Genomic DNA, 27,944 nt, shown 5'->3' with positions numbered 1-27,944 from the left:
TAAATACTGTCTGATCCACTCCCACCCAAATACTGTCTGATCCACTCTCCACCAAATACTGTCTGATCCACTCCACCCCAAATACTGTCTGATCCACTCTCACCCCCAAATACTGTCTGATCCACTCCCACCCCCAAATACTGTCTGATCCACTCCCACCCCAAATACTGTCTGATCACTCTCACCAAATACTGTCTGATCCACTCCACCCCAAATACTGTCTGATCCACTCCACCAAATACTGTCTGATCCACTCTCACCCCCAAATACTGTCTGATCCACTCCCACCCCAAATACTGTCTGATCCACTCCACCCCCAAATACTGTCTGATCCACTCCCACCAAATACTGTCTGATCCACTCTCACCCCCAAATACTGTCTGATCCACTCCCACCAAATACTGTCTGATCACTCTCACCCCCAAATACTGTCTGATCCACTCCACCCCAAATACTGTCTGATCCACTCCACCCCCAAATACTGTCTGATCCACTCCACCCCCAAATACTGTCTGATCCACTCCCACCCCAAATACTGTCTGATCCACTCTCACCCCAAATACTGTCTGATCCACTCTCACCCCAAATACTGTCTGATCCACTCTCACCCCAAATACTGTCTGATCCACTCCACCCCCAAATACTGTCTGATCCACTCCCACCAAATACTGTCTGATCCACTCTCACCCCAAATACTGTCTGATCCACTCTCACCCCAAATACTGTCTGATCCACTCTCACCCCAAATACTGTCTGATCCACTCCCACCCCCAAATACTGTCTGATCCACTCCACCCCCAAATACTGTCTGATCCACTCCCACCCCCAAATACTGTCTGATCCACTCCCACCAAATACTGTCTGATCCACTCTCACCCCAAATACTGTCTGATCCACTCCCACCCCCAAATACTGTCTGATCCACTCCACCCCCAAATACTGTCTGATCCACTCCCACCCCAAATACTGTCTGATCCACTCCCACCCCCAAATACTGTCTGATCCACTCCCACCCCCAAATACTGTCTGATCCACTCCCACCCCAAATACTGTCTGATCCACTCTCACCCCCAAATACTGTCTGATCCACTCCTCACCCAAATACTGTCTGATCCACTCCCACCCAAATACTGTCTGATCCACTCTCACCCCAAATACTGTCTGATCCACTCCACCCCCAAATACTGTCTGATCCACTCCCACCAAATACTGTCTGATCCACTCCACCCCCAAATACTGTCTGATCCACTCCCACCAAATACTGTCTGATCCACTCCCACCCCCAAATACTGTCTGATCCACTCCACCCCAAATACTGTCTGATCCACTCCCACCCCCAAATACTGTCTGATCCACTCCACCCCAAATACTGTCTGATCCACTCTCACCCCAAATACTGTCTGATCCACTCCCACCAAATACTGTCTGATCCACTCTCACCCCCAAATACTGTCTGATCCACTCCCACCAAATACTGTCTGATCCACTCCCACCCCAAATACTGTCTGATCCACTCCCACCCCAAATACTGTCTGATCCACTCCCACCCCCAAATACTGTCTGATCCACTCCCACCCCCAAATACTGTCTGATCCACTCTCACCCCCAAATACTGTCTGATCCACTCCACCCCCAAATACTGTCTGATCCACTCCCACCCCAAATACTGTCTGATCCACTCCCACCCCAAATACTGTCTGATCCACTCCCACCCCCAAATACTGTCTGATCCACTCCCACCCCCAAATACTGTCTGATCCACTCCCACCCCCAAATACTGTCTGATCCACTCTCACCCCCAAAAATACTGTCTGATCCACTCCACCCCCAAATACTGTCTGATCCACTCCCACCCCAAATACTGTCTGATCCACTCCCACCCAAATACTGTCTGATCCACTCTCACCCCCAAATACTGTCTGATCCACTCCACCCAAATACTGTCTGATCCACTCCACCCCCAAATACTGTCTGATCCACTCCCACCAAATACTGTCTGATCCACTCTCACCCCCAAATACTGTCTGATCCACTCCCACCAAATACTGTCTGATCCACTCCACCCCAAATACTGTCTGATCCACTCCCACCCAAATACTGTCTGATCCACTCCCACCCCAAATACTGTCTGATCCACTCCACCCCAAATACTGTCTGATCCACTCTCACCCCCAAATACTGTCTGATCACTCCCACCAAATACTGTCTGATCCACTCCCACCCCCAAATACTGTCTGATCCACTCCCACCCCAAATACTGTCTGATCCACTCCCACCAAATACTGTCTGATCCACTCCCACCCCAAATACTGTCTGATCCACTCTCACCCCCAAATACTGTCTGATCCACTCTCACCCCCAAATACTGTCTGATCCACTCCCACCCCCAAATACTGTCTGATCCACTCCCACCCCCAAATACTGTCTGATCCACTCCCACCCCAAATACTGTCTGATCCACTCTCACCCCAAATACTGTCTGATCCACTCCCACCCCAAATACTGTCTGATCCACTCCCACCCCAAATACTGTCTGATCCACTCCCACCAAATACTGTCTGATCCACTCCACCCCCAAATACTGTCTGATCCACTCCACCCCAAATACTGTCTGATCCACTCTCACCCCCAAATACTGTCTGATCCACTCCCACCAAATACTGTCTGATCCACTCTCACCCCCAAATACTGTCTGATCCACTCCCACCCAAATACTGTCTGATCCACTCCCACCCAAATACTGTCTGATCCACTCCCACCAAATACTGTCTGATCCACTCCCACCCCCAAATACTGTCTGATCCACTCCCACCCCAAATACTGTCTGATCCACTCCCACCAAATACTGTCTGATCCACTCTCACCCCCAAATACTGTCTGATCCACTCCCACCAAATACTGTCTGATCCACTCTCACCCCCAAATACTGTCTGATCCACTCCCACCAAATACTGTCTGATCCACTCCACCCCCAAATACTGTCTGATCCACTCTCACCCCAAATACTGTCTGATCCACTCCCACCCCAAATACTGTCTGATCCACTCTCACCCCCAAATACTGTCTGATCCACTCTCCACCCCAAATACTGTCTGATCCACTCTCCACCCCAAATACTGTCTGATCCACTCCCACCCCCAAATACTGTCTGATCCACTCCCACCCCAAATACTGTCTGATCCACTCCCACCCCAAATACTGTCTGATCCACTCCCACCAAATACTGTCTGATCCACTCCCACCCCAAATACTGTCTGATCCACTCCCACCAAATACTGTCTGATCCACTCCCACCCCCAAATACTGTCTGATCCACTCCCACCCCCAAATACTGTCTGATCCACTCCCACCCCAAATACTGTCTGATCCACTCCACCCCCAAATACTGTCTGATCCACTCCCACCAAATACTGTCTGATCCACTCCCACCCCCAAATACTGTCTGATCCACTCCCACCCCCAAATACTGTCTGATCCACTCCCACCAAATACTGTCTGATCCACTCCCACCAAATACTGTCTGATCCACTCCCACCCCCAAATACTGTCTGATCCACTCCCACCAAATACTGTCTGATCCACTCCCACCCCAAATACTGTCTGATCCACTCTCACCCCCAAATACTGTCTGATCCACTCCCACCCCCAAATACTGTCTGATCCACTCCCACCCAAATACTGTCTGATCCACTCCCACCAAATACTGTCTGATCCACTCTCACCCCAAATACTGTCTGATCCACTCTCACCCCCAAATACTGTCTGATCACTCCCACCCAAATACTGTCTGATCCACTCTCACCCCAAATACTGTCTGATCCACTCCCACCCCAAATACTGTCTGATCCACTCTCCCCCCCAAATACTGTCTGATCCACTCCCACCAAATACTGTCTGATCCACTCCCACCCCAAATACTGTCTGATCCACTCTCACCCCCAAATACTGTCTGATCCACTCCCACCCCCAAATACTGTCTGATCCACTCCCACCCCCAAATACTGTCTGATCCACTCCACCCCCAAATACTGTCTGATCCACTCCCACCCAAATACTGTCTGATCCACTCCCACCAAATACTGTCTGATCCACTCCCACCCAAATACTGTCTGATCCACTCCCACCAAATACTGTCTGATCCACTCCCACCCCCAAATACTGTCTGATCCACTCCCACCCAAATACTGTCTGATCCACTCCCACCCAAATACTGTCTGATCCACTCCCACCAAATACTGTCTGATCCACTCCACCCCCAAATACTGTCTGATCCACTCCCACCCCCAAATACTGTCTGATCCACTCCCACCAAATACTGTCTGATCCACTCCCACCCCCAAATACTGTCTGATCCACTCTCACCCCCAAATACTGTCTGATCCACTCCCACCAAATACTGTCTGATCCACTCTCACCCCAAATACTGTCTGATCCACTCCCACCCCAAATACTGTCTGATCCACTCCCACCCCCAAATACTGTCTGATCCACTCCCACCCCAAATACTGTCTGATCCACTCCCACCCCCAAATACTGTCTGATCCACTCCACCCCCAAATACTGTCTGATCCACTCCCACCCAAATACTGTCTGATCCACTCCACCCCCAAATACTGTCTGATCCACTCCCACCCCCAAATACTGTCTGATCCACTCCCACCAAATACTGTCTGATCCACTCCCACCCCAAATACTGTCTGATCCACTCCCACCCCCAAATACTGTCTGATCCACTCCCACCCCCAAATACTGTCTGATCCACTCCCACCAAATACTGTCTGATCCACTCCCACCCCAAATACTGTCTGATCCACTCCCACCCAAATACTGTCTGATCCACTCCACCCCAAATACTGTCTGATCCACTCCACCAAATACTGTCTGATCCACTCCCACCCCAAATACTGTCTGATCCACTCCCACCCCCAAATACTGTCTGATCCACTCTCACCCCCAAATACTGTCTGATCCACTCCCACCCAAATACTGTCTGATCCACTCTCACCCCCAAATACTGTCTGATCCACTCCCACCCCCAAATACTGTCTGATCCACTCCCACCAAATACTGTCTGATCCACTCCACCCCAAATACTGTCTGATCCACTCCCACCCCAAATACTGTCTGATCCACTCCCACCCCAAATACTGTCTGATCCACTCCACCCCAAATACTGTCTGATCCACTCCCACCCCCAAATACTGTCTGATCCACTCCCACCCCAAATACTGTCTGATCCACTCCCACCCCAAATACTGTCTGATCCACTCTCACCCCCAAATACTGTCTGATCCACTCCCACCCAAATACTGTCTGATCCACTCTCACCCCCAAATACTGTCTGATCCACTCCCACCAAATACTGTCTGATCCCACCCCCAAATACTGTCTGATCCACTCCCACCCCCAAATACTGTCTGATCCACTCCCACCAAATACTGTCTGATCCACTCCCACCCCAAATACTGTCTGATCCACTCCCACCAAATACTGTCTGATCCACTCCACCCCCAAATACTGTCTGATCCACTCCCACCAAATACTGTCTGATCCACTCCCACCAAATACTGTCTGATCCACTCTCACCCCAAATACTGTCTGATCCACTCCCACCAAATACTGTCTGATCCACTCCACCCCCAAATACTGTCTGATCCACTCCCACCAAATACTGTCTGATCCACTCTCACCCCCAAATACTGTCTGATCCACTCCCACCCCAAATACTGTCTGATCCACTCCACCCCCAAATACTGTCTGATCCACTCTCACCCCCAAATACTGTCTGATCCACTCTCACCCCCAAATACTGTCTGATCCACTCCACCCCCAAATACTGTCTGATCCACTCCCACCAAATACTGTCTGATCCACTCCCACCCCCAAATACTGTCTGATCCACTCCCACCCCAAATACTGTCTGATCCACTCCCACCCAAATACTGTCTGATCCACTCCCACCCCAAATACTGTCTGATCCACTCCCACCCCCAAATACTGTCTGATCCACTCTCACCCCCAAATACTGTCTGATCCACTCGCACCCCCAAATACTGTCTGATCCACTCTCACCCCCAAATACTGTCTGATCCACTCCCACCAAATACTGTCTGATCCACTCCACCCCAAATACTGTCTGATCCACTCTCACCCCCAAATACTGTCTGATCCACTCTCACCCCCAAATACTGTCTGATCCACTCTCACCCCCAAATACTGTCTGATCCACTCTCACCCCCAAATACTGTCTGATCCACTCCCACCAAATACTGTCTGATCCACTCCCACCCCCAAATACTGTCTGATCCACTCCCACCCCCAAATACTGTCTGATCCACTCTCACCCCCAAATACTGTCTGATCCACTCTCACCCAAATACTGTCTGATCCACTCCCACCCAAATACTGTCTGATCCACTCTCACCCCCAAATACTGTCTGATCCACTCTCACCCCCAAATACTGTCTGATCCACTCTCACCCCCAAATACTGTCTGATCCACTCCCACCCAAATACTGTCTGATCCACTCCCACCCCAAATACTGTCTGATCCACTCCCACCCAAATACTGTCTGATCCACTCTCACCCCCAAATACTGTCTGATCCACTCCCACCCCCAAATACTGTCTGATCCACTCCCACCCAAATACTGTCTGATCCACTCCCACCCCCAAATACTGTCTGATCCACTCTCACCCCCAAATACTGTCTGATCCACTCTCACCCCCAAATACTGTCTGATCCACTCTCACCCCCAAATACTGTCTGATCCACTCCCACCCCAAATACTGTCTGATCCACTCCCACCAAATACTGTCTGATCCACTCCCACCCCCAAATACTGTCTGATCCACTCTCACCCCCAAATACTGTCTGATCCACTCCCACCCAAATACTGTCTGATCCACTCTCACCCAAATACTGTCTGATCCACTCCCACCCCCAAATACTGTCTGATCCACTCCCACCCCCAAATACTGTCTGATCCACTCCCACCCCCAAATACTGTCTGATCCACTCTCACCCCCAAATACTGTCTGATCCACTCCACCAAATACTGTCTGATCCACTCTCACCAAATACTGTCTGATCCACTCCCACCCCCAAATACTGTCTGATCCACTCCACCCCCAAATACTGTCTGATCCACTCTCACCCAAATACTGTCTGATCCACTCTCACCAAATACTGTCTGATCCACTCCCACCCCCAAATACTGTCTGATCCACTCCCACCCCCAAATACTGTCTGATCCACTCTCACCCCCAAATACTGTCTGATCCACTCCCACCCCAAATACTGTCTGATCCACTCTCACCCCAAATACTGTCTGATCCACTCTCACCCCCAAATACTGTCTGATCCACTCCCACCCCCAAATACTGTCTGATCCACTCCACCCCAAATACTGTCTGATCCACTCCCACCAAATACTGTCTGATCCACTCCCACCCCCAAATACTGTCTGATCCACTCTCACCCCCAAATACTGTCTGATCCACTCCCACCCCCAAATACTGTCTGATCCACTCTCACCCCAAATACTGTCTGATCCACTCCACCCCCAAATACTGTCTGATCCACTCCACCCCCAAATACTGTCTGATCCACTCCACCCCCAAATACTGTCTGATCCACTCCCACCCCCAAATACTGTCTGATCCACTCCCACCCCCAAATACTGTCTGATCCACTCCACCCCCAAATACTGTCTGATCCACTCCCACCCCAAATACTGTCTGATCCACTCCACCAAATACTGTCTGATCCACTCCACCCCCAAATACTGTCTGATCCACTCTCACCCCCAAATACTGTCTGATCCACTCCCACCCCCAAATACTGTCTGATCCACTCTCACCAAATACTGTCTGATCCACTCCCACCCCCAAATACTGTCTGATCCACTCTCACCCCCAAATACTGTCTGATCCACTCCCACCCCAAATACTGTCTGATCCACTCTCACCCCCAAATACTGTCTGATCCACTCCCACCCCAAATACTGTCTGATCCACTCTCACCCCAAATACTGTCTGATCCACTCCCACCCCCAAATACTGTCTGATCCACTCCACCCCAAATACTGTCTGATCCACTCCACCCCAAATACTGTCTGATCCACTCCCACCCCCAAATACTGTCTGATCCACTCCCACCCCCAAATACTGTCTGATCCACTCCCACCCCCAAATACTGTCTGATCCACTCTCACCCCAAATACTGTCTGATCCACTCCCACCCCCAAATACTGTCTGATCCACTCTCACCCCCAAATACTGTCTGATCCACTCTCACCCAAATACTGTCTGATCCACTCTCACCCAAATACTGTCTGATCCACTCTCACCCCCAAATACTGTCTGATCCACTCCCACCCCCAAATACTGTCTGATCCACTCCCACCCCCAAATACTGTCTGATCCACTCCACCCCAAATACTGTCTGATCCACTCCACCCCAAATACTGTCTGATCCACTCCCACCCCCAAATACTGTCTGATCCACTCCCACCCAAATACTGTCTGATCCACTCTCACCAAATACTGTCTGATCCACTCCCACCCCCAAATACTGTCTGATCCACTCCCACCCCAAATACTGTCTGATCCACTCCCACCCCCAAATACTGTCTGATCCACTCCCACCAAATACTGTCTGATCCACTCCCACCCCAAATACTGTCTGATCCACTCCCACCCCAAATACTGTCTGATCCACTCCCACCCCAAATACTGTCTGATCCACTCCCACCCCAAATACTGTCTGATCCACTCCCACCCCCAAATACTGTCTGATCCACTCCCACCCCAAATACTGTCTGATCCACTCCCACCCCCAAATACTGTCTGATCCACTCCTCACCCCCAAATACTGTCTGATCCACTCCACCCCAAATACTGTCTGATCCACTCCCACCAAATACTGTCTGATCCACTCCCACCCCCAAATACTGTCTGATCCACTCCCACCCCCAAATACTGTCTGATCCACTCTCACCCCCAAATACTGTCTGATCCACTCCACCCCCAAATACTGTCTGATCCACTCCCACCCCCAAATACTGTCTGATCCACTCCCACCCCAAATACTGTCTGATCCACTCCACCCAAATACTGTCTGATCCACTCCACCCCAAATACTGTCTGATCCACTCCCACCCCCAAATACTGTCTGATCCACTCCCACCCAAATACTGTCTGATCCACTCCCACCCCCAAATACTGTCTGATCCACTCCCACCCAAATACTGTCTGATCCACTCCCACCCCCAAATACTGTCTGATCCACTCCCACCCCCAAATACTGTCTGATCCACTCCCACCCCCAAATACTGTCTGATCCACTCTCACCCCCAAATACTGTCTGATCCACTCCCACCCCCAAATACTGTCTGATCCACTCCCACCAAATACTGTCTGATCCACTCCCACCCCAAATACTGTCTGATCCACTCCCACCCCCAAATACTGTCTGATCACTCCACCCCCAAATACTGTCTGATCCACTCCCACCCCCAAATACTGTCTGATCCACTCCACCCAAATACTGTCTGATCCACTCCCACCCCAAATACTGTCTGATCCACTCCCACCCCAAATACTGTCTGATCCACTCCACCCCCAAATACTGTCTGATCCACTCCCACCCCAAATACTGTCTGATCCACTCCACCAAATACTGTCTGATCCACTCCCACCCCCAAATACTGTCTGATCCACTCTCACCCCCAAATACTGTCTGATCCACTCCCACCCCCAAATACTGTCTGATCCACTCTCACCCCCAAATACTGTCTGATCCACTCTCACCCCCAAATACTGTCTGATCCACTCCCACCCCCAAATACTGTCTGATCCACTCCCACCCCCAAATACTGTCTGATCCACTCTCACCCCCAAATACTGTCTGATCCACTCCCACCCCAAATACTGTCTGATCCACTCCACCCCCAAATACTGTCTGATCCACTCCCACCAAATACTGTCTGATCCACTCCCACCCCAAATACTGTCTGATCCACTCCCACCCCCAAATACTGTCTGATCCACTCCCACCCCCAAATACTGTCTGATCCACTCCCACCCCCAAATACTGTCTGATCCACTCCACCCCCAAATACTGTCTGATCCACTCCACCCCAAATACTGTCTGATCCACTCTCACCCCAAATACTGTCTGATCCACTCCCACCCCAAATACTGTCTGATCCACTCCCACCCCAAATACTGTCTGATCCACTCCCACCCCAAATACTGTCTGATCCACTCCCACCCCAAATACTGTCTGATCCACTCCCACCCCCAAATACTGTCTGATCCACTCCCACCCCCAAATACTGTCTGATCCACTCCCACCCCAAATACTGTCTGATCCACTCTCACCCCCAAATACTGTCTGATCCACTCCCACCCCCAAATACTGTCTGATCCACTCCCACCCCCAAATACTGTCTGATCCACTCCCACCCCCAAATACTGTCTGATCCACTCCCACCCCAAATACTGTCTGATCCACTCCCACCCAAATACTGTCTGATCCACTCCACCCCAAATACTGTCTGATCCACTCCCACCCCAAATACTGTCTGATCCACTCCACCCCCAAATACTGTCTGATCCACTCCCACCCCCAAATACTGTCTGATCCACTCCCACCCCCAAATACTGTCTGATCCACTCCCACCCCCAAATACTGTCTGATCCACTCTCACCCCCAAATACTGTCTGATCCACTCCCACCCCAAATACTGTCTGATCCACTCCCACCCCCAAATACTGTCTGATCCACTCCACCCCAAATACTGTCTGATCCACTCCCACCCAAATACTGTCTGATCCACTCCCACCCCAAATACTGTCTGATCCACTCCCACCCCAAATACTGTCTGATCCACTCCACCCCAAATACTGTCTGATCCACTCCCACCCCCAAATACTGTCTGATCCACTCTCACCCCAAATACTGTCTGATCCACTCCCACCCCCAAATACTGTCTGATCCACTCCACCCCCAAATACTGTCTGATCCACTCCCACCCCAAATACTGTCTGATCCACTCCCACCCCCAAATACTGTCTGATCCACTCCACCCCCAAATACTGTCTGATCCACTCCCACCCCAAATACTGTCTGATCCACTCCCACCCCAAATACTGTCTGATCCACTCCCACCCCAAATACTGTCTGATCCACTCTCACCCCCAAATACTGTCTGATCCACTCCCACCCCCAAATACTGTCTGATCCACTCTCACCCCCAAATACTGTCTGATCCACTCCCACCCCAAATACTGTCTGATCCACTCTCACCCCCAAATACTGTCTGATCCACTCCACCCCCAAATACTGTCTGATCCACTCCCACCCAAATACTGTCTGATCCACTCCCACCCCCAAATACTGTCTGATCCACTCCCACCCCAAATACTGTCTGATCCACTCCCACCCCCAAATACTGTCTGATCCACTCCCACCCCCAAATACTGTCTGATCCACTCCACCCCCAAATACTGTCTGATCCACTCCTCACCCCCAAATACTGTCTGATCCACTCCCACCCCCAAATACTGTCTGATCCACTCCACCCCCAAATACTGTCTGATCCACTCCCACCCCCAAATACTGTCTGATCCACTCCACCCCAAATACTGTCTGATCCACTCCCACCCCAAATACTGTCTGATCCACTCCACCCCCAAATACTGTCTGATCCACTCCCACCCCCAAATACTGTCTGATCCACTCCCACCCCCAAATACTGTCTGATCCACTCCCACCCCAAATACTGTCTGATCCACTCCACCCCCAAATACTGTCTGATCCACTCCACCCCCAAATACTGTCTGATCCACTCCCACCCCAAATACTGTCTGATCCACTCCACCCCCAAATACTGTCTGATCCACTCCACCCCCAAATACTGTCTGATCCACTCCACCCCAAATACTGTCTGATCCACTCCCACCCCCAAATACTGTCTGATCCACTCCTCACCCCCAAATACTGTCTGATCCACTCCACCCCCAAATACTGTCTGATCCACTCCCACCCCCAAATACTGTCTGATCCACTCCCACCCCCAAATACTGTCTGATCCACTCCCACCCCAAATACTGTCTGATCCACTCCCACCCCCAAATACTGTCTGATCCACTCCCACCCCAAATACTGTCTGATCCACTCCCACCCCAAATACTGTCTGATCCACTCCCACCCCAAATACTGTCTGATCCACTCCCACCCCAAATACTGTCTGATCCACTCCCACCCCAAATACTGTCTGATCCACTCCCACCCCCAAATACTGTCTGATCCACTCTCACCCCCAAATACTGTCTGATCCACTCCCACCAAATACTGTCTGATCCACTCCCACCAAATACTGTCTGATCCACTCCCCCCCAAATACTGTCTGATCCACTCTCACCCCCAAATACTGTCTGATCCACTCCCACCAAATACTGTCTGATCCACTCCCACCCCCAAATACTGTCTGATCCACTCCCACCCCCAAATACTGTCTGATCCACTCCCACCAAATACTGTCTGATCCACTCCCACCCAAATACTGTCTGATCCACTCCCACCCCCAAATACTGTCTGATCCACTCCCACCCCAAATACTGTCTGATCCACTCCCACCCAAATACTGTCTGATCCACTCCACCCCAAATACTGTCTGATCCACTCCCACCCCCAAATACTGTCTGATCCACTCCCACCAAATACTGTCTGATCCACTCCCACCCCCAAATACTGTCTGATCCACTCCCACCCCAAATACTGTCTGATCCACTCCCACCCCAAATACTGTCTGATCCACTCCCACCCCCAAATACTGTCTGATCCACTCTCACCCCCAAATACTGTCTGATCCACTCTCACCCCAAATACTGTCTGATCCACTCCCACCCAAATACTGTCTGATCCACTCCCACCAAATACTGTCTGATCCACTCCCACCAAATCCTGTCTGATCCACTCCCACCCCAAATACTGTCTGATCCACTCCCACCCCAAATACTGTCTGATCCACTCTCACCCCCAAATACTGTCTGATCCACTCCCACCAAATACTGTCTGATCCACTCCCACCAAATACTGTCTGATCCACTCTCACCCCCAAATCCTGTCTGATCCACTCTCACCCCCAAATACTGTCTGATCCACTCTCACCCCCAAATACTGACTGATCCACTCTCACCAAATACTGTCTGATCCACTCCCACCAAATACTGTCTGATCCACTCCCACCCCCAAATACTGTCTGATCCACTCTCACCCCCAAATACTGTCTGATCCACTCCCACCAAATACTGTCTGATCCACTCCCACCAAATACTGTCTGATCCACTCCCACCCCCAAATACTGTCTGATCCACTCCCACCAAATACTGTCTGATCCACTCCCACCAAATACTGTCTGATCCACTCCCACCCCCAAATACTGTCTGATCCACTCCCACCAAATACTGTCTGATCCACTCTCACCCCCAAATACTGTCTGATCCACTCCCACCAAATACTGTCTGATCCACTCCCACTAAATACTGTCTGATCCACTCTCACCCCCAAATCCTGTCTGATCCACTCTCACCCCCAAATACTGTCTGATCCACTCTCACCCCCAAATACTGACTGATCCACTCTCACCAAATACTGTCTGATCCACTCCCACCAAATACTGTCTGATCCACTCCCACCCCCAAATACTGTCTGATCCACTCTCACCCCCAAATACTGTCTGATCCACTCCCACCAAATACTGTCTGATCCACTCCCACCAAATACTGTCTGATCCACTCCCACCCCCAAATACTGTCTGATCCACTCTCACCAAATACTGTCTGATCCACTCCCACCCCCAAATACTGTCTGATCCACTCCCACCCCCAAATACTGTCTGATCCACTCTCACCCCCAAATACTGTCTGATCCACTCTCACCCCCAAATACTGTCTGATCCACTCCCACCCCCAAATACTGTCTGATCCACTCCCACCCCCAAATACTGTCTGATCCACTCCCACCCCCAAATACTGTCTGATCCACTCCCACCCCCAAATACTGTCTGATCCACTCCCACCAAATACTGTCTGATCCACTCCCACCAAATACTGTCTGATCCACTCTCACCCCCAAATACTGTCTGATGCACTCTCACCCCCAAATCCTGTCTGATCCACTCTCACCCCCAAATCCTGTCTGATCCACTCTCACCCCCAAATCCTGTCTGATCCACTCTCACCCCCAAATCCTGTCTGATCCACTCTCACCCCCAAATACTGTCTGATCCACTCCCACCCCCAAATACTGTCTGATCCACTCCCACCAAATACTGTCTGATCCACTCCCACCCAAATACTGTCTGATCCACTCCCACCCCCAAATACTGTCTGATCCACTCCCACCCCCAAATACTGTCTGATCCACTCCCACCCCCAAATACTGTCTGATCCACTCCCACCCCCAAATACTGTCTGATCCACTCCCACCCCCAAATACTGTCTGATCCACTCCCACCCCCAAATACTGTCTGATCCACTCCCACCCCCAAATACTGTCTGATCCACTCCCACCCCCAAATACTGTCTGATCCACTCCCACCCCCAAATACTGTCTGATCCACTCCCACCAAATCCTGTCTGATCCACTCTCACCCCCAAATACTGTCTGATCCACTCCCACCAAATACTGTCTGATCCACTCCCACCCCCAAATACTGTCTGATCCACTCCCACCCCCAAATACTGTCTGATCCACTCCCACCCCCAAATACTGTCTGATCCACTCCCACCAAATCCTGTCTGATCCACTCTCACCCCCAAATCCTGTCTGATCCACTCCCACCAAATACTGTCTGATCCACTCCCACCAAATACTGTCTGATCCACTCTCACCCCCAAATCCTGTCTGATCCACTCTCACCCCCAAATACTGTCTGATCCACTCCCACCCCCAAATACTGTCTGATCCACTCTCACCAAATACTGTCTGATCCACTCCCACCCCCAAATACTGTCTGATCCACTCCCACCCCCAAATACTGTCTGATCCACTCTCACCCCCAAATACTGTCTGATCCACTCCCACCCCCAAATACTGTCTGATCCACTCCCACCCCCAAATACTGTCTGATCCACTCCCACCCCCAAATACTGTCTGATCCACTCCCACCCCCAAATACTGTCTGATCCACTCCCACCCCCAAATACTGTCTGATCCACTCCCACCCCCAAATACTGTCTGATCCACTCCCACCCCCAAATACTGTCTGATCCACTCTCACCCCCAAATACTGTCTGATCCACTCCCACCCCCAAATACTGTCTGATCCACTCCCACCCCCAAATACTGTCTGATCCACTCCCACCCCCAAATACTGTCTGATCCACTCCCACCCCCAAATACTGTCTGATCCACTCTCACCCCCAAATACTGTCTGATCCACTCCCACCAAATACTGTCTGATCCACTCCCACCACCAAATACTGTCTGATCCACTCCCACCCCCAAATACTGTCTGATCCACTCCCACCCCCAAATACTGTCTGATCCACTCCCACCCCCAAATACTGTCTGATCCACTCTCACCCCCAAATACTGTCTGATCCACTCCCACCAAATACTGTCTGATCCACTCCCACCACCAAATACTGTCTGATCCACTCCCACCCCCAAATACTGTCTGATCCACTCCCACCCCCAAATACTGTCTGATCCACTCTCACCCCCAAATACTGTCTGATCCACTCCCACCCCCAAATACTGTCTGATCCACTCTCACCAAATACTGTCTGATCCACTCCCACCCCCAAATACTGTCTGATCCACTCCCACCCCCAAATACTGTCTGATCCACTCCCACCCCCAAATACTGTCTGATCCACTCTCACCCCCAAATACTGTCTGATCCACTCCCACCCCCAAATACTGTCTGATCCACTCCCACCCCCAAATACTGTCTGATCCACTCCCACCCCCAAATACTGTCTGATCCACTCCCACCCCCAAATACTGTCTGATCCACTCCCACCCCCAAATACTGTCTGATCCACTCCCACCCCCAAATACTGTCTGATCCACTCCCACCCCCAAATACTGTCTGATCCACTCTCACCCCCAAATACTGTCTGATCCACTCCCACCCCCAAATACTGTCTGATCCACTCCCACCAAATACTGTCTGATCCACTCCCACCCCCAAATACTGTCTGATCCACTCCCACCAAATACTGTCTGATCCACTCCCACCCCCAAATACTGTCTGATCCACTCCCACCCCCAAATACTGTCTGATCCACTCCCACCCCCAAATACTGTCTGATCCACTCCCACCCCCAAATACTGTCTGATCCACTCCCACCCCCAAATACTGTCTGATCCACTCCCACCCCCAAATACTGTCTGATCCACTCTCACCCCCAAATACTGTCTGATCCACTCTCACCCCCAAATACTGTCTGATCCACTCCCACCCCCAAATACTGTCTGATCCACTCCCACCAAATACTGTCTGATCCACTCCCACCCCCAAATACTGTCTGATCCACTCCCACCCCCAAATACTGTCTGATCCACTCCCACCCCCAAATACTGTCTGATCCACTCCCACCCCCAAATACTGTCTGATCCACTCCCACCCCCAAATACTGTCTGATCCACTCCCACCCCCAAATACTGTCTGATCCACTCTCACCCCCAAATACTGTCTGATCCACTCTCACCCCCAAATACTGTCTGATCCACTCCCACCCCCAAATACTGTCTGATCCACTCCCACCAAATACTGTCTGATCCACTCCCACCCCCAAATACTGTCTGATCCACTCCCACCCCCAAATACTGTCTGATCCACTCCCACCCCCAAATACTGTCTGATCCACTCCCACCCCCAAATACTGTCTGATCCACTCCCACCCCCAAATACTGTCTGATCCACTCCCACCCCCAAATACTGTCTGATCCACTCTCACCCCCAAATACTGTCTGATCCACTCTCACCCCCAAATACTGTCTGATCCACTCCCACCCCCAAATACTGTCTGATCCACTCCCACCAAATACTGTCTGATCCACTCCCACCCCCAAATACTGTCTGATCCACTCCCACCAAATACTGTCTGATCCACTCCCACCCCCAAATACTGTCTGATCCACTCCCACCCCCAAATACTGTCTGATCCACTCCCACCAAATACTGTCTGATCCACTCCCACCCCCAAATACTGTCTGATCCACTCCCACCCCCAAATACTGTCTGATCCACTCCCACCAAATACTGTCTGATCCACTCCCACCCCCAAATACTGTCTGATCCACTCCCACCCCCAAATACTGTCTGATCCACTCCCACCCCCAAATACTGTCTGATCCACTCCCACCCCCAAATACTGTCTGATCCACTCCCACCAAATACTGTCTGATCCACTCCCACCCCCAAATACTGTCTGATCCACTCCCACCCCCAAATACTGTCTGATCCACTCCCACCAAATACTGTCTGATCCACTCTCACCCCCAAATACTGTCTGATCCACTCCCACCCCCAAATACTGTCTGATCCACTCCCACCAAATACTGTCTGATCCACTCCCACCCCCAAATACTGTCTGATCCACTCCCACCCCCAAATACTGTCTGATCCACTCCCACCAAATACTGTCTGATCCACTCCCACCCCCAAATACTGTCTGATCCACTCCCACCCCCAAATACTGTCTGATCCACTCCCACCCCCAAATACTGTCTGATCCACTCCCACCCCCAAATACTGTCTGATCCACTCCCACCCCCAAATACTGTCTGATCCACTCCCACCCCCAAATACTGTCTGATCCACTCCCACCCCCAAATACTGTCTGATCCACTCCCACCCCCAAATACTGTCTGATCCACTCCCACCCCCAAATACTGTCTGATCCACTCCCACCCCCAAATACTGTCTGATCCACTCCCACCCCCAAATACTGTCTGATCCACTCCCACCCCCAAATACTGTCTGATCCACTCCCACCCCCAAATACTGTCTGATCCACTCCCACCAAATACTGTCTGATCCACTCTCACCCCCAAATACTGTCTGATCCACTCTCACCCCCAAATTCTGTCTGATCCACTCCCACCCCCAAATACTGTCTGATCCACTCTCACCAAATACTGTCTGATCCACTCCCACCCCCCAATACTGTCTGATCCACTCAGCGAATGTTCCCACTTCTGACCTGATGATTGAAGGAAGGTCATTGATGAAACAGCTGAAGATGGTTGGCCCAGGACACTCCCCTGAGGAACTCCTGCAGTGATGTCCTGGAGCTCACATGATTGACCTCCAACAACCACAACCATCTTCATTTGCGCTAGGTATGACTCCAGCCACTTGTGAGTTTTTCCCCTGATTCCCATGCGCTCTTTGATGCCTTACTCTGTCAAATGCTGCCTTGATGTCAAGTGCAGTCACTCTCACCTCACCTTTTGACTTTAGCTCTTTTGTCCATGTTTGGACCAAGGCTGTGATGAGGTCAGGAGTTGAGTGGCCCTGGCGGAACCCAAAATGAGTGTCAGTGAACAGTTTAGATTAGATTAGATTAGAGATACAGCACTGAAACAGGCCCTTCGGCCCACCGAGTCTGTGCCGAACATCAACCACCCATTTATACTAATCCTATACTAATCCCATATTCCTACCAAACATCCCCACCTGTCCCTATATTTCCCTACCACCTACCTATACTAGTGACAATTTATAACGGCCAATTTACCTATCAACCTGCAAGTCTTTTTGGCTTGTGGGAGGAAACCGGAGTACCCGGAGAAAACCCACGCAGACACAGGGAGAACTTGCAAACTCCACACAGGCAGTACCCGGAATCGAACCCGGGTCCCTGGAGCTGTGAGGCTGCGGTGCTAACCACTGCGCCACTGTGCCGTTTATTGCTGAGCAAGTGCCGCTTGATAGCACTGTTAACGACACCTTCCATCACTTTACTGATGATTGAGAGTAGACTGATGGGATGGTAATTGGCTGGGTTGGACTTGTCCTGCTTTTTGTTTACAGGGCATACCTGGGCAATTTTCGATATTGCAGGGTAGATGCCAGTGCTGTAGCTGTACTGGAACAGCTTGGCTAGGGGCGCGGCAAGTTCTGGAGCACAAGTCTTCAGTACTATTGCCGGAATGTTGTCGGGGCCCGTCACCTTTGCAGTATCCAGTGCCTTCAGTCGTTTCTTGATATCACGTGGTATGAATCGAATTGGCTGAAGACTGACATCTGTGACGCTGGGAACCTCAGAGGAGGCTGAGATGGATCATCAGCTCTGCACTTCTGTCTGAAGATGCTTCATCCTTGATTTTTGCACTGGTGTGTTGGGTTCCCCCATTGTTGAGGACGATATTTGTGGAGCCTCCGTCTCCTGTAGGTTGTTTAATTGTCCACCACCATTCACGACTGGATATGGCAAGACTGCAGAGCTTTGATCTGATCCGTTGGTTTGCGGGATCGCTTAGCTCTGTCTATCGCATGCTGCTTATGCAGTTTGGCACGCAGATAGTCCTGTGTTGTAGCTTCCCAAGGTTGACACCTCATTTTGAGGTATGCCTGGTGCTGCTCCTGGCATGCCCTCCTGCACTCTTCATTGAACCAGAGTTGGTCTCCTGGCTTGACGGTAATGATAGAGTGGGGGATATGCCGTGCCATGAGGTTACAGATTGTGGTTGAGTACAATTCTGCTGCTGCTGATGGCCCACAGCGCCTCATGGATGCCCAGTTTTGAGTTACTAGATCTTTCAAAGTCGATCCCATTTAGCACGGTGGTAGTGCCACACAACACAATGAAGGGTATCCTCAATGTGAAGGCGGGACATCGTCTCCACAAGGACTGTGCAGTGGTCACTCCTACCAATACTGTCATGGACAGATGCATCTGCGACAGGTGGATTGGTGAGGACGAGGTCAAGTAAATTTTTCACACATGTTGGTTCCCTCACCACCTACCACAGACCCAGTCTAGCAGCTATGTCCTTTAGAACTCGGCCAGTTCGGTCAGTAGTTGTACTACCGAGCCACTCTTGGTAATGGACATTGATGTCCCCCACCCAGAGTGCATTTTGTTCCACTGAAACAGTCAGTGCTTCTTCCATTTGGTGTTCAACATGGAGGAGCACTGATTCATCAGCCAAGGGAAGGGGCTTGGTGGTAATCAGCAGGAAATTTCTTTCCCCATATTTGACCTGATATCATGGGACTTCATGGGGTCCAGAGTCATTGTTGAGGACTCCCAGTGCAACTCCCTCCCGACTGTATACCACTGTGCCGCCACCTCTGGTGGGTCTGTCCTGCCGGTGGGATGGTGGTGTCTGGGACATTGTCTGCAAGGTGAGTATGACAATGTCATGCTATTGTCATTCCCAGTGCCTATGTTTTTAGATTAGATTAGAGATACAGCACTGAAACAGGCCCTTCGGCCCACCGAGTCTGTGCCGAACATCAACCACCCATTTATACTAATCCTACACTAATCCCATATTCCTACCAAACATCCCCACCTGTCCCTATATTTCCCTACCACCTACCTATACTAGTGACAATTTATAATGGCCAATTTACCTATCAACCTGCAAGTCTTTTGGCTTGTGGGAGGAAACCGGAGCACCCAGAGAAAACCCACGCAGACACAGGGAGAACTTGCAAACTCCACACAGGCAGTACCCGGAATCGAACCCGGGTCCCTGGAGCTGTGAGGCTGCGGTGCTAACCACTGCGCCACTGTGCCGGGTGGTCCATCCAGTTTCATTCCTTTTCTTAGACTTTGTAGCAGTTTGATACAACTGAGTGGCTTGCTAGGCCATTTCAGAGGGCATTTAAGAGTCAACCACATTGATGTGGGTCTGGAGTCCCGTGTAGGCCAGACCAGGTAAGGACAACAGATTTCCTTCCCAAGGACATTAGTGACCCCCAACGGGTTTTTATAACAACCGACAATGGTTTCATGGTCACCATTAGAGTAGCTTTTTAATTCCAGATTTTTATGAATTAAATTCATATTTCACCATCATCTGTGGTGGGATTCAAACCCATGTCCCCAGAGCATTTGGCTGGGCCTCTGAATTACCAGTCCACTGACATTACCACTATGCCTCCACCTCTCCTTGTTCTGATCGTGTAGTGGAGGGAAGGTCATTGATGAAGCAGCTGAAGATGGTTAAGCCTTGGTCACTACCCCGATGTCCTGGGATGAGGATCATTGGCCTCTAGCACCCACAACCATCTTCCATTCTGTTTGATATGACAGTAGCCAGTGGAGAATTTTCACCCAGATTCCCTTCGATTCCAGTTTTACGAGGGTTCCTTAATGTCGCAATGAGTATGATATTCATTTGAGGGGTTGGGGGTGCTGGGTATTGGTATGTGCTATTGTTTGATTAAGATGTGCTTCATTGTTGTGACACAAAAGCTCTCTGGGGAGCTGTCAGAAATGCCGTTTGGCCAGGAGTATTTCTAATTCAGAGTATTTAAAGGCGTGGGTTGCCTTGAGCGGGTGGCATGATGTACATTTGCTGGCATGAGGTGAGGTGTGTAATGTGAGGCGACGCAGGGTGGTGTAGAGGCGTGGGTTGGTGAGCAGGAGAGTGGGGGCGAGAGGTGACGCTCAGTTGTGTCGAGCGAGATTCAGGTTCGGCTCTAGTTCTTAAGCAGGTGGGAAGCTGCAACAATGAGCATAGTCTCAGGAAGAAGAGAAAAAAGCTTCCAACCATTCACAAGGAAAATGAATTTCTGCCTTGATTGTTTTGCAGAATCTCATATTCATGCGAGGAATCTGGCAACCAGGAATTGTGGTCCTCAGGGCACCACCTGAAATCCTGTCGACAAGTGGCGTTTACCCACAATGGACAGGGTAAGCCCCATTGATCAGTAACTCAATATTTCCAGCTAAATGTCAGAACATCAGAGGAATTTGCCTTGTGCGGTCCGTTAACTTAGTTATACCAGGAAGGCCCTCAGTACCACATTCTAATACTCACATCCTTCACTAATTCTCTCTGATACTCACACACTTCACTATCACTCTCTCGTCATCATACCCTTCAGTAGTCCTCTCCGGTACATAAACCCTTCACTAACACTCTCTGATAAACACTTGTGTAACTCTCTCTGATGCTCACATCCTTCACTCACTCTCTCTGATACCCTCGCCCGTCACTCACTCTCTCTGATACCCTCGCCCGTCACTGACTCTCTCTGATACCCTCGCCCGTCACTCACTCTCTCTGATACTCTTGCCCGTCACTCTCTCTGATACTCTCGCCCGTCACTCAGTCTCTCTGATACTCTCGCCCGTCACTCAGTCTCTCTGATACTCTCGCCCGTCACTCACTCTCTCTGAAAATCTCGCCCGTCACTCACTCTCTCTGAAAATCTCGCCCGTCACTCACTCTCTCTGAAAATCTCGCCCGTCACTCACTCTCTCTGATACTCTCGCCCGTCACTGACTCTCTCTGATACTCTCGCCCGTCACTGACTCTCTCTGATACTCTCGCCCGTCACTCAGTCTCTCTGATACTCTCGCCCGTCACTCAGTCTCTCTGATACTCTCGCCCGTCACTCACTCTCTCTGATACTCTCGCCCGTCACTGACTCTCTCTGATACTCTCGCCCGTCACTGACTCTCTCTGATACTCTCGCCCGTCACTGACTCTCTCTGATACTCTCGCCCGTCACTGACTCTCTCTGATACTCTCGCCCGTCACTGACTCTCTCTGATACTCTCGCCCGTCACTCACTCTCTCTGATACTCTCGCCCGTCACTCACTCTCTCTGATACTCTCGCCCGTCACTCACTCTCTCTGATACTCTCGCCCGTCACTCACTCTCTCTGATACTCTCGCCCGTCACTCACTCTCTCTGATACTCTCGCCCGTCACTCACTCTCTCTGATACTCTCGCCCGTCACTCACTCTCTCTGATACTCTCGCCCGTCACTCACTCTCTCTGATACTCTCGCCCGTCACTCACTCTCTCTGAAACTCGCGCCCGTCACTGACTCTCTCTGATACTCTCGCCCGTCACTCACTCTCTCTGATACTCTTGCCCGTCACTCTCTGATACTCTCACCCGTCACTGACTCTCTCTCTCAAACTCTCGCCCGTCACTCACTCTCTCTGATACTCTCGCCCGTCACTCACTCTCTCTGATACTCTCGCCCGTCACTCAGTCTCTCTGATACTCTCGCCCGTCACTCACTCTCTCTGATACTCTCGCCCGTCACTCACTCTCTCTGATACTCTCGCCCGTCACTCACTCTCTCTGATACTCTCGCCCGTCACTCAGTCTCTCTGAAAATCTCGCCCGTCACTCACTCTCTCTGATACTCTCGCCCGTCACTCACTCTCTCTGATACTCTCGCCCGTCACTCACTCTCTCTGATACTCTCGCCCGTCACTCAGTCTCTCTGATACTCTCGCCCGTCACTCAGTCTCTCTGAAAATCTCGCCCGTCACTCACTCTCTCTGATACTCTCGCCCGTCACTGACTCTCTCTGATACTCTCGCCCGTCACTCACTCTCTCTGATACTCTCGCCCGTCACTCACTCTCTCTGATACTCTCGCCCGTCACTCACTCTCTCTGATACTCTCGCCCGTCACTCACTCTCTCTGATACTCTCGCCCGTCACTCACTCTCTCTGAAAATCTCGCCCGTCACTCACTCTCTCTGATACTCTCGCCCGTCACTGACTCTCTCTGATACTCTCGCCCGTCACTGACTCTCTCTGATACTCTCGCCCGTCACTGACTCTCTCTGATACTCTCGCCCGTCACTCACTCTCTCTGATACTCTCGCCCGTCACTCACTCTCTCTGATACTCTCGCCCGTCACTCACTCTCTCTGATACTCTCGCCCGTCACTCACTCTCTCTGATACTCTCGCCCGTCACTCACTCTCTCTGATACTCTCGCCCGTCACTCACTCTCTCTGATACTCTCGCCCGTCACTCGCTCTCTCTGATACTCTCGCCCGTCACTCACTCTCTCTCAAACTCGCGCCCGTCACTGACTCTCTCTGATACTCTCGCCCGTCACTCACTCTCTCTGATACTCTTGCCCGTCACTCTCTGATACTCTCGCCCGTCACTGACTCTCTCTCTCAAACTCTCGCCCGTCACTCACTCTCTCTGATACTCTTGCCCGTCACTCACTCTCTCTCTCTGAAACTCTCGCCCGTCACTCACTCTCTCTGATACTCTCACCCGTCACTCACTCTCTCTGATACTCTCACCCGTCACTCACTCTCTCTGATACTCTCGCCCGTCACTGACTCTCTCTGATACTCTCACCCGTCACTCACTCTGAAACTCTCGCCCGTCACTGACTCTGATACTCTCGCCCGTCACTCACTCTGAAACTGTCGCCCGTCACTCACTCTGAAACTCTCGCCCGTCACTCTCTCTCTCTGAAACTCTCGCCCGTCACTCTCTCTCTCTGAAACTCTCGCCCGTCACTCACTCTCTCTGATACTCTCGCCCGTCACTCACTCTCTCTGATACTCTCGCCCGTCACTCACTCTCTCTGATACTCTCGCCCGTCACTGACTCTCTCTGATACTCTCGCCCGTCACTCAGTCTCTCTGATACTCTCGCCCGTCACTCACTCTCTCTGATACTCTCGCCCGTCACTCACTCTGTCTGAAAATCTCGCCCGTCACTCACTCTCTCTGAAAATCTCGCCCGTCACTCACTCTCTCTGATACTCTCGCCCGTCACTGACTCTCTCTGATACTCTCGCCCGTCACTGACTCTCTCTGATACTCTCGCCCGTCACTGACTCTCTCTGATACTCTCGCCCGTCACTGACTCTCTCTGATACTCTCGCCCGTCACTGACTCTCTCTGATACTCTCGCCCGTCACTCAGTCTCTCTGATACTCTCGCCCGTCACTCAGTCTCTCTGATACTCTCGCCCGTCACTCAGTCTCTCTGATACTCTCGCCCGTCACTCACTCTCTCTGATACTCTCGCCCGTCACTGACTCTCTCTGATACTCTCGCCCGTCACTGACTCTCTCTGATACTCTCGCCCGTCACTGACTCTCTCTGATACTCTCGCCCGTCACTGACTCTCTCTGATACTCTCGCCCGTCACTCACTCTCTCTGATACTCTCGCCCGTCACTCACTCTCTCTGATACTCTCGCCCGTCACTCACTCTCTCTGATACTCTCGCCCGTCACTCACTCTCTCTGATACTCTCGCCCGTCACTCACTCTCTCTGATACTCTCGCCCGTCACTCACTCTCTCTGATACTCTCGCCCGTCACTCACTCTCTCTGATACTCTCGCCCGTCACTCACTCTCTCTGATACTCTCGCCCGTCACTCACTCTCTCTGATACTCTAGCCCGTCACTCTCTGATACTCTCACCCGTCACTGACTCTCTCTCTCAAACTCTCGCCCGTCACTCACTCTCTCTCAAACTCTTGCCCGTCACTCACTCTCTCTCAAACTCTTGCCCGTCACTCACTCTCTCTGATACTCTCGCCCGTCACTCACTCTCTCTGATACTCTCGCCCGTCACTCAGTCTCTCTGATACACTCGCCCGTCACTCACTCTCTCTGATACACTCGCCCGTCACTCACTCTCTCTGATACACTCGCCCGTCACTCACTCTCTCTGATACTCTCGCCCGTCACTCACTCTCTCTGAAAATCTCGCCCGTCACTGACTCTCTCTGATACTCTCGCCCGTCACTGACTCTCTCTGATACTCTCGCCCGTCACTGACTCTCTCTGATACTCTCGCCCGTCACTGACTCTCTCTGAAAATCTCGCCCGTCACTCACTCTCTCTGATACTCTCGCCCGTCACTGACTCTCTCTGATACTCTCGCCCGTCACTGACTCTCTCTGATACTCTCGCCCGTCACTCACTCTCTCTGATACTCTCGCCCGTCACTCAGTCTCTCTGATACTCTCGCCCGTCACTCACTCTCTCTGATACTCTCGCCCGTCACTCACTCTCTCTGATACTCTCGCCCGTCACTCACTCTCTCTGAAAATCTCGCCCGTCACTCACTCTCTCTGATACTCTCGCCCGTCACTCACTCTCTCTGATACTCTCGCCCGTCACTCACTCTCTCTGATACTCTCGCCCGTCACTCACTCTCTCTGATACTCTCGCCCGTCACTCACTCTCTCTGATACTCTCGCCCGTCACTCACTCTCTCTGATACTCTCGCCCGTCACTCACTCTCTCTGATACTCTCGCCCGTCACTCACTCTCTCTGATACTCTCGCCCGTCACTCACTCTCTCTGATACTCTCGCCCGTCACTCACTCTCTCTGAAACTCGCGCCCGTCACTGACTCTCTCTGATACTCTCGCCCGTCACTCACTCTCTCTGATACTCTCGCCCGTCACTCTCTGATACTCTCACCCGTCACTGACTCTCTCTCTCAAACTCTCGCCCGTCACTCACTCTCTCTGATACTCTCGCCCGTCACTCACTCTTTCTGATACTCTCGCCCGTCACTCACTCTCTCTGATACTCTCGCCCGTCACTCACTCTCTCTGATACTCTCGCCCGTCACTCACTCTCTCTGATACTCTCGCCCGTCACTCACTCTCTCTGATACTCTCGCCCGTCACTCACTCTCTCTGATACTCTCGCACGTCACTCACTCTCTCTGATACTCTCGCCCGTCACTGACTCTCTGATACTCTCGCCCGTCACTCACTCTCTCTGATACTCTCGCCCGTCACTCACTCTCTCTGATACTCTCGCCCGTCACTCAGTCTCTCTGATACACTCGCCCGTCACTCACTCTCTCTGATACACTCGCCCGTCACTCACTCTCTCTGATACACTCGCCCGTCACTCACTCTCTCTGATACTCTCGCCCGTCACTCACTCTCTCTGAAAATCTCGCCCGTCACTCACTCTCTCTGATACTCTCGCCCGTCACTGACTCTCTCTGATACTCTCGCCCGTCACTGACTCTCTCTGATACTCTCGCCCGTCACTGACTCTCTCTGAAAATCTCGCCCGTCACTCACTCTCTCTGATACTCTCGCCCGTCACTGACTCTCTCTGATACTCTCGCCCGTCACTGACTCTCTCTGATACTCTCGCCCGTCACTCACTCTCTCTGATACTCTCGCCCGTCACTCAGTCTCTCTGATACTCTCGCCCGTCACTCACTCTCTCTGATACTCTCGCCCGTCACTCACTCTCTCTGATACTCTCGCCCGTCACTCACTCTCTCTGAAAATCTCGCCCGTCACTCACTCTCTCTGATACTCTCGCCCGTCACTGACTCTCTCTGATACTCTCGCCCGTCACTCACTCTCTCTGATACTCTCGCCCGTCACTCACTCTCTTTGATACTCTCGCCCGTCACTCACTCTCTCTGATACTCTCGCCCGTCACTCACTCTCTCTGATACTCTCGCCCGTCACTCACTCTCTCTGATACTCTCGCCCGTCACTCACTCTCTCTGAAACTCGCGCCCGTCACTGACTCTCTCTGATACTCTCGCCCGTCACTCACTCTCTCTGATACTCTCGCCCGTCACTCTCTGATACTCTCACCCGTCACTGACTCTCTCTCTCAAACTCTCGCCCGTCACTCACTCTCTCTGATACTCTCGCCCGTCACTCACTCTCTCTGATACTCTCGCCCGTCACTCACTCTCTCTGATACTCTCGCCCGTCACTCACTCTCTCTGATACTCTCGCCCGTCACTCACTCTCTCTGATACTCTCGCCCGTCACTCACTCTCTCTGATACTCTCGCCCGTCACTCACTCTCTCTGATACTCTCGCCCGTCACTCACTCTCTCTGATACTCTCGCCCGTCACTCACTCTCTCTGATACTCTCGCCCGTCACTGACTCTCTGATACTCTCGCCCGTCACTCACTCTCTCTGATACTCTCGCCCGTCACTGCCTCTCTC

At 51.5% G+C, this 27,944-nt stretch overlaps 1 protein-coding gene across 1 annotated transcript in view; it reads left to right on the top strand.

Annotated features, from left to right (window-relative positions):
- The window catches only part of wdr55 (WD repeat domain 55), a 92,148-nt gene that overhangs the window by 50,647 nt on the left and 13,557 nt on the right, over positions 1–27,944 (top strand). Inside the window, exon 2 of the mRNA XM_068015928.1 lies at positions 21,797–21,897. Within this exon, the coding sequence (XP_067872029.1) occupies positions 21,797–21,897 (101 nt within the window). The remainder of the gene's footprint in view (positions 1–21,796; positions 21,898–27,944) is intronic.

Source organism: Heterodontus francisci, chromosome 36, assembly GCF_036365525.1.
Source record: "Heterodontus francisci isolate sHetFra1 chromosome 36, sHetFra1.hap1, whole genome shotgun sequence".
In the NCBI taxonomy this organism is placed as follows: domain Eukaryota; kingdom Metazoa; phylum Chordata; class Chondrichthyes; order Heterodontiformes; family Heterodontidae; genus Heterodontus; species Heterodontus francisci.
Note: the sequence above shows the minus strand (reverse complement) of the source record. Positions and strands in the feature narration are given on the sequence as shown.